The sequence below is a fragment of the Sinohyriopsis cumingii genome, chromosome 4 (assembly GCF_028554795.1).
Source record: "Sinohyriopsis cumingii isolate HCF-2022 chromosome 4, ASM2855479v2, whole genome shotgun sequence".
NCBI lineage: Eukaryota > Metazoa > Mollusca > Bivalvia > Unionida > Unionidae > Sinohyriopsis > Sinohyriopsis cumingii.
Window position 1 is genome coordinate 57,721,223 of NC_142964.1, and position 14,009 is coordinate 57,735,231.

The 14,009-nt window shown below is 35.1% G+C and overlaps 2 protein-coding genes across 8 annotated transcripts in view; one reads left to right on the plus strand and one right to left on the minus strand.

The window, feature by feature from the left end:
- The window catches only part of LOC149801214 (activating signal cointegrator 1 complex subunit 3-like), a 441,282-nt gene that overhangs the window by 350,754 nt on the left and 76,519 nt on the right, over nt 1-14,009 (plus strand). The window lies entirely within an intron of this gene.
- The window catches only part of LOC149801218 (scavenger receptor cysteine-rich domain-containing protein DMBT1-like), a 53,131-nt gene that overhangs the window by 16,382 nt on the left and 22,740 nt on the right, over nt 1-14,009 (minus strand). Inside the window, exon 1 of one of the 3 annotated variants that reach the window (XM_089955276.1) lies at nt 10,803-11,212. The exons of 1 other annotated variant lie outside the window; for it this stretch is intronic. In XM_089955276.1, coding sequence (XP_089811402.1) covers nt 10,803-10,824 — 22 coding nt within the window. In that variant the 5' untranslated portion in view covers nt 10,825-11,212. Of the gene's footprint in view, nt 1-248; nt 296-10,802; nt 11,213-14,009 lie in introns of those variants that run through there. One more of the 3 variants, XM_089955278.1, reaches the window with a different exon arrangement.

The following is a 14,009-nucleotide window of genomic DNA, read 5'->3' on the forward strand; positions in this document are numbered from 1 at the left end:
CTATTGTTTTCATATTTTTTTGTAATCTTTAAAAACTTCATAAGACTTGAATAAATAAAGAAGTGAAAGTTGTTACAAGTTTAATAGAAGTTCAACATATTTACCTTTTATAACTATATAATGGTTTAACCCAATACATGTATTAGTTTTAATGCCCAAATCAATTATTATAATAAATACACAGTCTTCAGAAGTGCCCTTTCTAATATGTGGGGAAAGTGAACATAGATATAGTAATATTGACATACCTGTATCTACCTTTAATATGTCAGGTGTTACTGGAGTACCTGCATATCCCCCGCTGATCCATGTTGTTTAACAAAGTAATACTCCACCACATTACATACACTTTTTTCTGTGCATCCTACAAATGTGGGTTTCAGAGAAACATGCTGGTGCCGGTATATGAACTCCACTGGGGGGAGTAGTTTATAAACTAATACATAGCTATAATTAATGCTGCTATGTTGAAAATTTTGAAAACAAAGCTTTTAATCTCTGAAGGTATGCCACAGATATGCATCTTAAAGATAAATGCCTGATTAATCGCTGATTCTTGGGGATTAAATACTTTGGTGCCAACAGAGTATCAATATTTTCACACAAGCTTATAATACATTGTGTTGTTACGGCTGGTATCACAGCATTATTGTGTAATAAACTAGACTCTTTTGACAAATTGCTGTTTAAACACAGCAGGAGTAGCAGACCATTGATCCATCAAATTGGACATATTTTCTTACAGGACTATTGGATGGGGATTTGCTCAGGGTGTAAATCAGTGGATTGGATCTGATCAGTATCAGTCCACATTCAATGATCAATCAGGATATTTAAGTCTGGGTTGGACCTCACCTAAAGCCCCCTGCACAGAATTTGACACATACTTGGTCCTAATTGTCTTACAGCCTGGGAAATTCATATTTAAGAGCTGATTGCTTGGGTATAGCTGTCAGTGGAACACAGCAATTCTGACATCTGCCTGCCATTTATGGATACCACAATGTTGAATTATTTTTTGGTAAATAAACTTGTATAATAATTTTCTGATACTACATCCTGTCAATGTCCCCTTCGGATTAGATGTAGAATAAACCTGGTACACCCTTCTGCATGTCATAAGAGGTGATTAATAGAAAATGAAGTTATGGTTAGCACGCCGGACTTGTGCCCAAAAAGGCTATTTAGGATCAGCCTGGGTCAGCTACTACAGTGTGCCATAGGGAAAGGCACTTTACTTCAGTTTCCTTGGCTCTAAATATCCTACATGTATTGAATTGCTGTAAACACCAAGCCAAAAAAATACAACTTGTAAATCACCTTAAGTTAAAACAAATGACATCATGGCATTGTAAAGAGCCAAGTAAAGGTATAATATCCAGATTATTTACTTCAAGAGTCAGTTTGCTACACTGTGTTGTTGTTGTTGTAGAGCGCTTTAGACCACTCGGCCACTCGGGGCCCCGCTACACTGTGTAAAAACCTTTTCACAACAAAATCAGTATTTTCCATCAGGTAATAAATAAAATCTTGCTCATTTTCAAGTTGTTTTTTTTTGTGTAGTTCTTTATATTAATTTTTTCTTGACTTGTCTTTTAATTAGTAACACGGTCAGTTTCATTAAATGATAATATTTACGTACCATATATACTTGCTTATAAGTCAAGCCTAAATGCAAGCAACATAGACCCTGGTCCGCCATTGCACAATGTACTGACAGATTGGGGTCTGTGTTGTTTCTACTGATTACTCCTAACAGACAGCACTGACCTATATCTTCTGGCACATTATGTGACCTCAGTTCTGGGTCCATGCATTTTTCAGTTTGCAGTTGAACTCAAGTGTATATATGGTACATAGTTCACATAAATATCATTTTAAATGAAACTGAGTTGAAATTATTTTAATAAATTCTTGCAAAATGTAGAAATTATGCATCTAGTGGTAAATCCCACTGCTTTTGACAAGGTGCCTATAACATTTGAAAGACCATTGACACAATTAGATGATCTTGTTCTGCCATCATGCTTTGATGGGGAGATACTGGTTTTTCCAAGTTTATATTTAGACACCAATGCCAGATTAGGTTCTAGTGACTGTGACCTTTAAGAATTTTTTTTTAATACATCTTTTAATTTGTTGAATTTGAACTTTTCTGACAGAAGCATTGTAAGCACATTTTTACATATTTTTCATGAGGTAGACAAAATTAAATTTGGAATGTGTAGTTTTGTTATATACAAATGACCAGAGTAGAGTTTCACACCACAGTAGTAGTTTTTCATTTTTTTCACAGGTTTTTAACTTCATGAATTTGTACATTTGCAACAGAAAGATTGTAAAAACAAAGAAGAAAAAATCCACTGAGGTAGACCAATGTAATTTGGTAATCACATTGATATTTATATGTAAATACCCAACTGTATTTTCATGCCATTGCAAGAATCTAAATCTTTTTTCCTTCATATTTTTTTTACCGCTCCGGTGGCCTAGAGGTTAGAGTGTCTGCCTTGGATGCAGGAGGTTCATGGGTTTGAATCCCGGTCGAGTCATACCAAAGACTTACAAAAATGGTACTAACAGCTGCCTCACTTGGCGTTCAGCATTAAGAGGTTAGTGTTAGGACTGGTCAGCCTGGTGTCAGGATAATGTGACTGGGTGGGACATCATGCTACATTTCTGCAGCATGATGCCCCAGTGCTAGACATCACTATAAACTGCCACATTGCAGACATCGTAGCGATATGACTGAAAAATTGTTAAAGCTGCATTAAAAATCCAAATCACATCACACATTCATCATATATTTAAACTTCTTTGACAAAAGCATCATTAGAATAATTAAGCAAAAGTAACTTCAGGTAGACAAATTTATACTTACATGTCCTGATTATATTTTCTGATGCCATTAATATGATTTTATTTTTAAAATTATGACACTTTAAACTTTTTGGGACATTGCTATCAACAAAACTTTGTTAACACAAATTAGCAGAAACTGTTTGAGAGAGACAGTTGGAATTTGGCATGTATGACTGTTCGCTTACGTAGATGAATTGACGAGATTTTCAAGCCATTATACTATTCTTCTTCGTGTCTAAATTTTTGAACTTTGATATTTGTGTTTATACATACATGTATACACTCTACCAAAGTTCTTGCACTTTATACTTGCACCACAAATTCAGGAAGGGGTAGGGACATTCATCATCTGTGGACACATTTCTAGTTTTTCAAAGTTCTGAACAGAAATCATTATATGGTACAAAATGTAATGTCACATTCATTTATCAACATGAAATCACCTAAAAATATCCATCCTAATATTGAATTAGAATTGTTTAAATGAATTAAAAGAGAGTTACATTATTTACTTTTTTATATATAAAAAAATAGCATTGTAATTTTGGAATTAATTTGCCACCCAGTGCGATCACAGTGGTGAATTTAGAGGGTTGGGTGGCAGGTGTCAGATGAGTGCCTATTCACAGTTAAAATATTATAGTACACTTGCCAGTAAATTATGCAGATCATTTTTGTATTTGTAGTAGGTAGAACCACTTATCAAAATTTAACATCTGTGGTACAAAGTGCTGGATATTTCCCTGCATTGGTACCTAACAACACCAAAACCTAAAAATTCATTGTTTCGTTTTAAATTAAATCATGACAGCAGTAATTACAATTAATTTTTAAAAACAATTAGCACCATTGTCAAATAATTAGAAATTTTGAAACAAAGGTAGCAAGTATCAACATTTCATGCATATATTTGTTGAGATCTAAATCATGGTTTTTACAACCTTGAAAAATCCTTGAACTTGAGGGGTTTCAAATGAAAAATATTTGAATTTCAAAACTTTTTGTTCTGTCCCTGAAAGTCCTTCACTTTGACCAGAAATTCTCAGAATTAATCTTTGAAAATGCAAAGCATTCAACCAGATTTAATTTTTCAATTTTTAAATTCATAAATTTTGTTACAGATATATTTTTCAAAAAGAATTAATAAAATTTTATACAATTGGGTGGTTCAAAATTGTACAAGTTGTTACCAGCTGGAGTAATGTCCCTTTGCTGTTATAGCATACTGATTATATATGGATGGCTTGTTCGGATTCTGTATGTTCTCTCAGAACAAAATATGCCTTGAAAACTTTGGGAAATACTTGGAACGATGTAAATTCGGATATTATTCTTCAAAAGATTAATAGAAATAAAATCTAAATTAAAACAATTTAACACATTTTAAGTTTTTGCTTTCCTTTTCACCCAGAACCATCACATCAGATGAGGCCAGTGATAAGGTCACAATTGATAACAAAAAGTATATGGCAAAAAATACTATGGTTCATTTTCCATCACTGCAATTGAGATAATAAAGCATTTTCTTTTGTATAATGAAACTTGTCCCTCCCTCACCATCATGAATGGAATTGACCATACTAAGACAACTTTGGTGCCAGTTGCCATGTAACCTTCCTTCAACATTTGATTCAGGTAGTGTAGCAAGGTGCTCTTTCAGTTACAATCAGTTACCATATGTACTCACTTAAAAGATGAGACCAACTGCAAACTGCACATACCCAGATCTGGGGTTAGAGTTAAGAACATTTTGGCATTAATGTATGTATTCACGTATAAGAGGTGTCCAGTTGCAAACTGCACAGACCCAGATCTGTTTTCGCATAATACACCAGCAGATCTGCATCTGTGCAATTTATTTGGAGCAATCAGCAGAATAAACAACATAGACCCTGGTTTATAGGCACACTATGCCTCAGCAGATCAGGATCTTTGTTGTTTGAAGTTTGACTCGACTTATAAGCAAGCATACATGGCATTTCTAGAGTTGCTTCTGTAAATGAGCAGAATATTTCCATCCAGATCAAATCAACAATAGAAAACTTGTCTTGTTCAGACTAAATCAGACTGTCCCACTCTGGGACAGACATAACTGTATGTACTCGCTTATAAGTCAAGTCAAACCGCAAACAACAAAGATACAGATAGGTGTATCATAATACACCCGCAGATCAGGGTCTATGTTGTTGTTTCTTCTACTGATTATTTCTAACAAACTGCAGAGACCCAGATCTGCCAGCACATTATGCGATGCCACATCTGGGTCTGTACAGTTTGTAGTTGGACTCATCTTATAATGAAGTACTTATGGTTCTCCCATAACAACATTGGCTTAGTCAAAATATATTTAGATACTGTATAGTCTTTTAAAAGTAAAATTCAACTGCAAATATCATACAACCTAATCTGCTGTCACATATTGCACTGGCAGATCAGAGTCTGTGTTATTTTGTTCTATTGATTACACCTAGCAAACTTCATAGATCTAGATCCGCCAGTGCAGTTTATGTGATGAGAGATACAGGTTTGTGTAGTTTATAGTTGGATTTGCATGATAAGCTTATACATCCAAGGGAATAATTAGGTCATAGCTAGTTAGGCTACAAGAAATAATGGCAGATGCTGACAAGGTTTGTGCGATCTTCAAAACATGGATCGAGGTGAAATTTTTATGGAAGCTATACACTTCATTAATTCACTAATCCCATCTTGTGCTCATAAGAGGTCAACCATTTAATTGGAGGAGGGACCTATAATCTTGTTGTGGGGGGGGGACTTCATTCGCAAGATAGTCAAAAAAATAAATCTTGATAAGACTTGTAGATAAAAAGAACTAATTATATTCATTAGTTTAAGAAAATAATTATCTTGAGGTTAAACAAATATAATACCATACTGACCCACAAGAAAATCACAGGCCACTCCCTCCCAATTAAATGGACAATCTTGAACTATGGAAAAGGAGGCGTTTTCGAAAGAAGCAAAAAGTGGATACTGACATGTTGAACACTATGACAAATATTGATCCAGATCAGTGTTCTAGAAATGGAGAGGCTAATACTAATACTTTTCAGGATGTAAAGTGAGACAAAGACTAGATCTTTGTGTAGTTTACTGCAAATTGTATTATAGACTAGAACAATGTGTTGCCATAAGATTGCTTTTTGCCCTGCCATTTGTGTAAAGAAAATAGTGTCATAATGAGAAAAAAAAGGGATCACCAGACCCTAAATTCTTTTACAACCCATTTGAATCAGCTACAAGTAACTTGTAGGTATTTTTAGATAGAATTTAATGTTTTAGCTTTGTTTTGAAAAGAAAGAGTAAAGTGAGTTGGCAAAGAAAAAGAATTTGGAAGATTGGAAATTATCAATTCGAAACTTACCATATTTACTCGCTTGCTTATATCATGAGTCCAACTGCAAACTGCACGGACTCAGATAAGCCGGTATATAATGCACTGGCAGATCTGGGTACGTGCAATTTATTAGAAGTAATTAATAGAGCAAACAACATAGACCCTGGTCTGAAGGTGCATTGAGTTATGGCAGATCAGGATTGTTGTTTGCAGTCTGACTTATAAGCAAGTACATACAGTAAGATTACTATTTTGTTATTATATAATGAAGTATAGTATAAATAAGATATATTTTTCTCCTCATTCTCTCCTGCAAGAAAGCAGACTGCTGGAGCCAGAATTATTTTAAGACATAGTAGCATAATGTAGAGGTAAGAGGATGCTGTGCATAGAAGTAAAAACTTGGGTTAACAGTTGGTCACTCTGCCTGTCTGTTAACTTGAGCATTCTACAAACACTTGGAGGAAGCTTGTTGTATCTGGACACACATGTTCAGAGAAGAGAGTAAACAAAATCTGCCTCTTGTTTTCTGCTTAATTGCTGATATCTTGACCTTAATACCCTCTTTGTATGCACCATCTGTTACAGGAGATAGTTTACAAAATTGGTGTCAGAAGTGGACTTAGAATTACCTGGACAGGATGAAGCATCTGGAGATACCCTACATCAAATTATTGTAATCAAACTTAGGAGTATGGAAAACCATCAAGAGCATAGTAATAAAATTTAAATGACAGGAGTTAAGATTTATTTAGATAAGTAAATAGTACTGTAACTTTAAAGTGGCTCAAATTAGGTATGAAAGAAGGAGTAAATTTTTCCAGTAATATAAACCTCTATAATGTGAAAACTACTTGAAATTCGCAGTATTTAGCTATGTGTAATGCCCAGATTAGGTGCCAACAGTGTAAACCCAGATATACTATCATGTAATGTGCTGATGGGGTTTGGTTTTTTTAATTTTTTTTATTTTATTTACAACTCATCAATTGATAAAAGTTATTTGGTAATGAGGCAATATTGGTGTAAAGTACTTTGGCCAGGGACACACCATGGTTACTGACCAAGGCCAATCTAATGTTAGGATTCAAACCTGCACTGTTTATGTTGCGAGTCCAGTCATTAACCACCAAATCACATAAATAGAATGAACTGTGTAAAGCCTGGTCAAAGTCATATTTAGCTACTGTTGAGCAGGTTTTACGAAATAACAGACAACCACGGATGTTAAAATTTGTATATGTCCACCATAAGATAAAAAGTATTATATTATGGTGCTCTCCATCATTCTGTAATTCTATTACCAGTTTTATTCCGCACCATAAATCCAGTTCTTCACTATCTACAGTTGGTGGGGGGGAAAACACTCAAAAAATGAAAGATAATGGTCACCGCAACTGAATAAAAGTTAATTGGTTTCAACAAATAACTTTAGTTCTCCACCATCTACAGTTAATAAATTTTGAGGTGGGGGGGCTTGTAGCTAGACAGGTAATAAGCCTGGCAATTTTGGGGTGAAGAAGCCAAATGTCAAGGTCCTGTCTGAAATTAGAAGGATGGCTTATACATGATAACTCAAGTTGTCCACTGTCTGGACATCCCAAAAAAGAAGAAACATATTGGCAAAAAAACATTTAAATCATTAAAACACAAAGTCGCATTATTGATATAAATCATCAACACAAGACGCATAACAAGTTAAAACGATTGCCACCATCAGTTTCCTCCTGTGACATGTTGAAGGGAGCAAGATTGTACATCCTGAACCCACTAAGGATGGTTTGGACAGGTATACTATTCGTATGGTGGATATCAATGATAAAGAGAGTAAGATTGTCAATAGTAACTTGTCATAAAAATGTTTTTGACATTTTCCACACATTAGTATGTACCATTTAAGGAAGTAAGCTTTCATATGGACTCTTCCTATAAAGGACACCTTTGGTAGGACACAATTTCTGAACCCTTTAACATTGCCAATATGTCTGACCTTTTGGTAAGTGGAACCTGTCCACAAAGGCCAAATGTTATGTTTTCACAGGAGTGTCCTTTAATGAGAGGATTTTCTTTAATCTGGGTGAGTTGAGATTACCAGTAAATCAAATAATAATTTTAGTTCAGGATTGTTTATTCCACCATGAAATTATTTCTTTTCTTAAATTGATTCTGAGAAATTCAAATGCCTGACAGAAAATCAATTAGTCATTTGTTGCTGTAATTACAGAACTGTTTAAATTCTTCATTAGCTCTACAAGCTAATATTAGCTCAGAATTGCCCACTAGGAACAGATTTAATTGGAAAGCTTCTGTATTATTCATTGATATGCTTTTTCTCCCTTGTCAAATAGATTTTTTGAGCACTTAATTTCCAGCAATTTTCTACATCAATTAGCTGAACAAAGTTTGTTGTTTTGTGCATTGATTATACTCCTCTCTTGCATTGATCAAGCATGATGGCAAAATAAACAGTTGAAGCTTTCAAGAGACCACTGGCTGTTGGTACCAAGCCAGCTGCAAGACTGCAATTGTCAAAGGGAGCACATAGGTGGAACTGATGGTGGGGCTATGTTTAATTCTACTGGCCAAACTGCCTTTGAGATTAATAATAAGCTTGGCACCAATCAAAATAAACTGATGATTGTTTTTTAAATTGGTTTTTAGCTTAATGTATACACTCAAAGGATTCATTAAAACTTCGTTTAACAAAATAGTTGTGGTTTGTAGGTTTAACATAACTTTCCAGCACAGTGCCAGATTACAAAATAGGCAGAGTAGGCACTGGCCTAGAGGCCCCACAACAACAGATAAAATTAATATTCATAAAACATATAAGAAGATAATTTGCGAGGGGAGCCCCAAGATTTCTACTGCTTAGGGCCTCCACAGGGTTTAATCCGACACTGATTGCACTCAGTATATCTGGTGGAGGAAGAACCCAGGGAAAACCTCAGCAAGAACCAAGAACCCATGGAAGCTACTGGCAAGCTTTCTCACATACCTACATTGGCCATGCCAGAGATTCAAACCCAAAGACGGGTGAGATGGAAGTGATTGGTAAAGGCAAACACCTTACACCAATCAGCCACTCAGGGTCTAAATTTCTGAAGAAATGATTTGCCGTTATTGTGATGAAATTGTAATCTTGTCAATACATTTTTTATGATATATCAAAACCAAACATTTTGTTAAGATAACAGCTGTTCAGTGTTCAGTAGTAAATACTATTTTGTGTCACAAATCTTGCAAACTGAAAAATATCTTTATTTGAGTATCATCTTCTACACTTATCTTTACATTAGAGGTCTTGAAAGCAGAAAAGTTCTTATGAATGTCAGTTTCTAAATTTAGCCTCATTCCCATAGATCTGATTAAAGAGTAGGTAACTATATAACATTGATAATTTATAACAAGCAAAATACCTCATTCCCATAGTCATTGACTGATTTGCATCTTATTTATGTTTTTACTCACAAGTTATAAAATGTGATTTTATTTTAAAGGAAAATCTCACAATCCATGTTATTTGTTGAAATCAAAATCTAAAGTACTGACACAGTTGGGTTCAGAATTGTTGGCTGATATACAGATTTTGAACCGCGTTAGAACAGTGTCATTGGGATGAAAATGTTGAACCAGTCTGCAAAGGAAGTCGTATTACATTAGGGAGTTTTAATCCAGTTGTAACCTTTGAACCCACAGTTAATATAGATTAGCCATGTTGTCACATCCAGGACTTATCTTGGGGTACTATAAAGAACCACAGCTGATCCCAATCCCAGTGTGAATCATGTGGATTTTGACCCTGTTGTATGCAATTTGTACTTTATATCATTGGCCCAGGCCCATTTCATCCTTCTGCCTGAACATTTTTAAATGTAAATTTAGTGAATCGTGACAATTGCATTAAGTGGTTAAGAAATATCTAAATATAAGACTGCACTGAATGAGAAGATGGAGTCAAAATTACAAATCACACGCTTTGATTTTCTGAGCCACATTCCATTCAGCTAGTCACTTAAAACACAATCATTTTTAACATACCAAAATATAAGTTATTTAAGTCTTATGGAAATACATAGAACAGACACAGGTTGTGTAATTGTGCAGATTATTGAATTTATCCCCAAGTATTTGCTAATGAGAGCCCTTTCCTGTTGATGATATGACAATATAATACCATCTGTACGTACTTACACACCCAGATCAACTGCAAATTATTTAAACCTTGATCTGCCATCACATGCCAGCATATCAGGGTCTGCGTTGTTGTTTTACTGAATACTCCCAAAAAGACTGCATGGACCCACATCAGCTAAAGCGTTATGCAACAATAGATCTGGGTCTGTGCAATTCGCAATTGGACTTGACTTATAAGCAAGTATGTACAAGAGGTGTGCGTCATTGTTATATATCATTACCTCATTTTTCAGTTCAAGAGAAAGATCCACACGTAGAATAAATATTCTTTTTTGATGAAATACTTGTTGTAATTTTTTAAATATGTATTCTGCTTCCATTTCAGTGAAGTAAGTTCACTTTTAGAATAATTTTACATTTCACATAAATTCATTGAAATCCTTACCTGTACAAGTTAACCTTTTCATTTATTAAGTTCATACATCTATGTACGTACACAGGTACACTATGTCTTTCTTGCTGTAAATGAACGCTGGTATCCCACCATTACTCCAAATAAACCACTGAGAACAGCTTCAAGGGACAAAAATGAACTCACTCACATAGATCAACGTGGAATCATATACAGTAGGGTTCAGCAACAGGCTGAATCATTATTTATACAAATGAATTCTCAAAGGAATCAATGAACTATGGCTTGTTTCAAAAAAATCAGTCATCATCTGCTGTTAGCTTATCACTGTTCACAGATATATATGTATATATACATAAATATACATCTTTAAAAAAAAACAAGTTTATCCAGTCAGTTCATTGCCATATCTGGTCATATGGTTGGAGTTCCATCCAAGGAGATGAGCCTTCTTGGGTAATTTGGTTAACTGCTCCTTTATTAACTATGAATCTGAGATGATTGATGCAGTTTTCACACACTCAAGCATAAACAGTGTCAAGGGGATGAGGTATATTTACACTGGATTTTGGTGTTCGATCTACTTCTCACGCTAGTCCTGACAGTCACACAGCTATCTACCCAGCTTGACAATTATACCTGGATGGTCAGGGCATTGATCACGACAAACAATTTTCACCTGTAGTTTCATTTGTATAATTTATAAGTGATATAGATAACATTTCAAAACAGAGTCGATTCATTTGTCATTGTGGGAATTTGTCATCCATATCTACAAAAAAGGCCATTGAAAACTGACACTCCCATGATAATATCAGTCTTTTTAAAGGAAAATGGGTAAATTTATTGCAGTTAAAAAGAGTTCATATCAGTGAAATATTTTATCATATACTTCCTAATAAGTCAAGTCCAACTGCAAACTGCACAGACTCAGATCTGTCATTACATAATGTGCTGGAAGATCGGGATCTATGCAGTTTGTTTGGAGTAATCAGTAAAACAAATAACACAGACCCTGATCTGCAGGCACATTATGAGATGGCAGATCAAGGTCTATGTCGTTTTCAGTTGGACTCATCTTATAAGTGGGTATATACAATAATTAGACAATATATGTTGACATGTCAGTCCATCTATTCATCTTGTTTGCAAAAAGATAGTGTCCAATATTAGGCAAAATTTCAAGACTTGTTTCCTCTTCATCTTGTATAGGTTTCATCATTGCAGGTTTTAGTCCTACCCAGATGAGTCCAAATTGTTGGCCATAGAGTCTCTGTATAAAGCATTTTAGTCCTCTTTTGAAGGCACATAACAGTCATTTATGTGCTGATGTACCACTAAACAGCACTTGACCAGTTCCTTAGACCATGTGTAAGCGTACCAGTTAACATGTAGAATGCAGTACATGTACATATACTTGTTCACATAAGAGGTTTTAATCTGTTGGAAAACCAGTAGAATTATGGACCATCCATTTTGTATGTATGCAAATATCTGGCAAAGCTTGACCCCTCCCCCTTCCCTGTACACATGTGTACTTTTTTTACACACACCACACCCCAGTTTGATGAGACCCCCCCCCCAATTCTATAGAATGGCCTATATTTTATCCATGCAGAAACGATCAAGGATTAATAATATTAACGTGTTTAATAAAATAGTTAGACTCTTGGCGTTGAATGTCTGGCTGCATCAATGAAAAAAGCTGCATAACTTGAAAAAGTCTGTCTAGCATCCGCTAAAATTCAAATGCCGACTGAACCTAGTTGAACTGGTTACATATTAGACAAATTATTATCGAGGTTTCACACACACACTCTATGTCCTATGCGTACGTACATTATCAGTAGACCCCCCCCATATGCAAGCGTATGCATTTGGGTTAACCCCCCTCCATGCGTGTGTACTAAATGGACGGCCCTAATACTGTATACCAATTTAAACTTTGTGTGAATATAAAAGATGTAAACTCATCCTGTTATAGGTATTCCAGTTTCATATATACTCTGTCTGGTACAATTTTAACAGTTATGCAGTATTTCTTAATGTGAACACAGATTTGGTGTTGTCATGCAACAGATTGTTGTAATAAAAAAATGGGAAAGGTTTTATATAATTACACACATTAAGTAACCTCATTGTGAACACAGTATAAAATGAGAAGTCAGAGCTTCTAGAGTTCAATGTGCTGAAATCTTCTGAAGTGACTATTTTAATTCCCTTGCTTAGGGATATAAATTATTATAAAGATCTGCATACAATTTCATTAAGGGACCAATAGCTTTGTTGGTCTTTTGACCATAGGAAAGTTTCCCAAATTGGAATATAAGATATAATCATATCACAATGAACGTATTTAAGAAAAATATCCCAAAAATGTGGAAGCTGGATTTAGTGTTTGTTGTTTAATGTGGCAGTTCAGCTGGGGACATTAAATATCCATTTTTTGCTGTGTGTGGTAGTTCAGCTGGGGACATTAGATATCAGTTTGTTGCTCTGTGTGGCAGTTCAACTGGGGACATTAAATATCCAGTTATTGCTGTGTGGCAGTTCAACTGGGGACATTAAATATCCAGTTATTGCTGTGTGGCAGTTCAACTGGGGATATTAAATACCCATTTGTTGCTGTCTGCAGCAGTTCAACTAAGGACATTTTAAATATCCATTTGTTGCTGTGTGGCAGTTCAACTGGGAACATTAAATATCCATTTGTTGCTGTGTGGCAGTTCAACTGGGGACATTAAATATCCAGTTATTGCTGTGTGGCAGTTCAACTGGGGACATTAAATATCCTTATGCACAGATGCAGCAAGAATTGGACAAAAAAATTCTAATATAGTGATTTTAAGATACTGGTTTGAATTTGCTTTTTATGTTTTCTTGGGTTTAATGCCTTTTCTCAGCACATGATAGGCTATACATGGTGATCAGTTTATTTGGTGGAGGAAGAACTCAGGAAGAACCACCAACCCATCAGTAGCTACTGGTAAGCTTTCTCACATACCATCATTGGTTGCACTGAGTCTTGAACTTACACAAAGGTGAGATAGGTAAGTGATCTATAATGGCAAGCGTATAAAGACCACCCAGCCACCAGATACCCCAATTTTAGGGTATTGATTGGACAGCTGTAAAGACAGTAGAAACAAAAAGATTCTTAATATACACAAATGCAGTTGCATAAACAGCACTCCTCAATTCTTCCCAAAAATCACCAGGATTCATGTTAGGCCCTTTTGA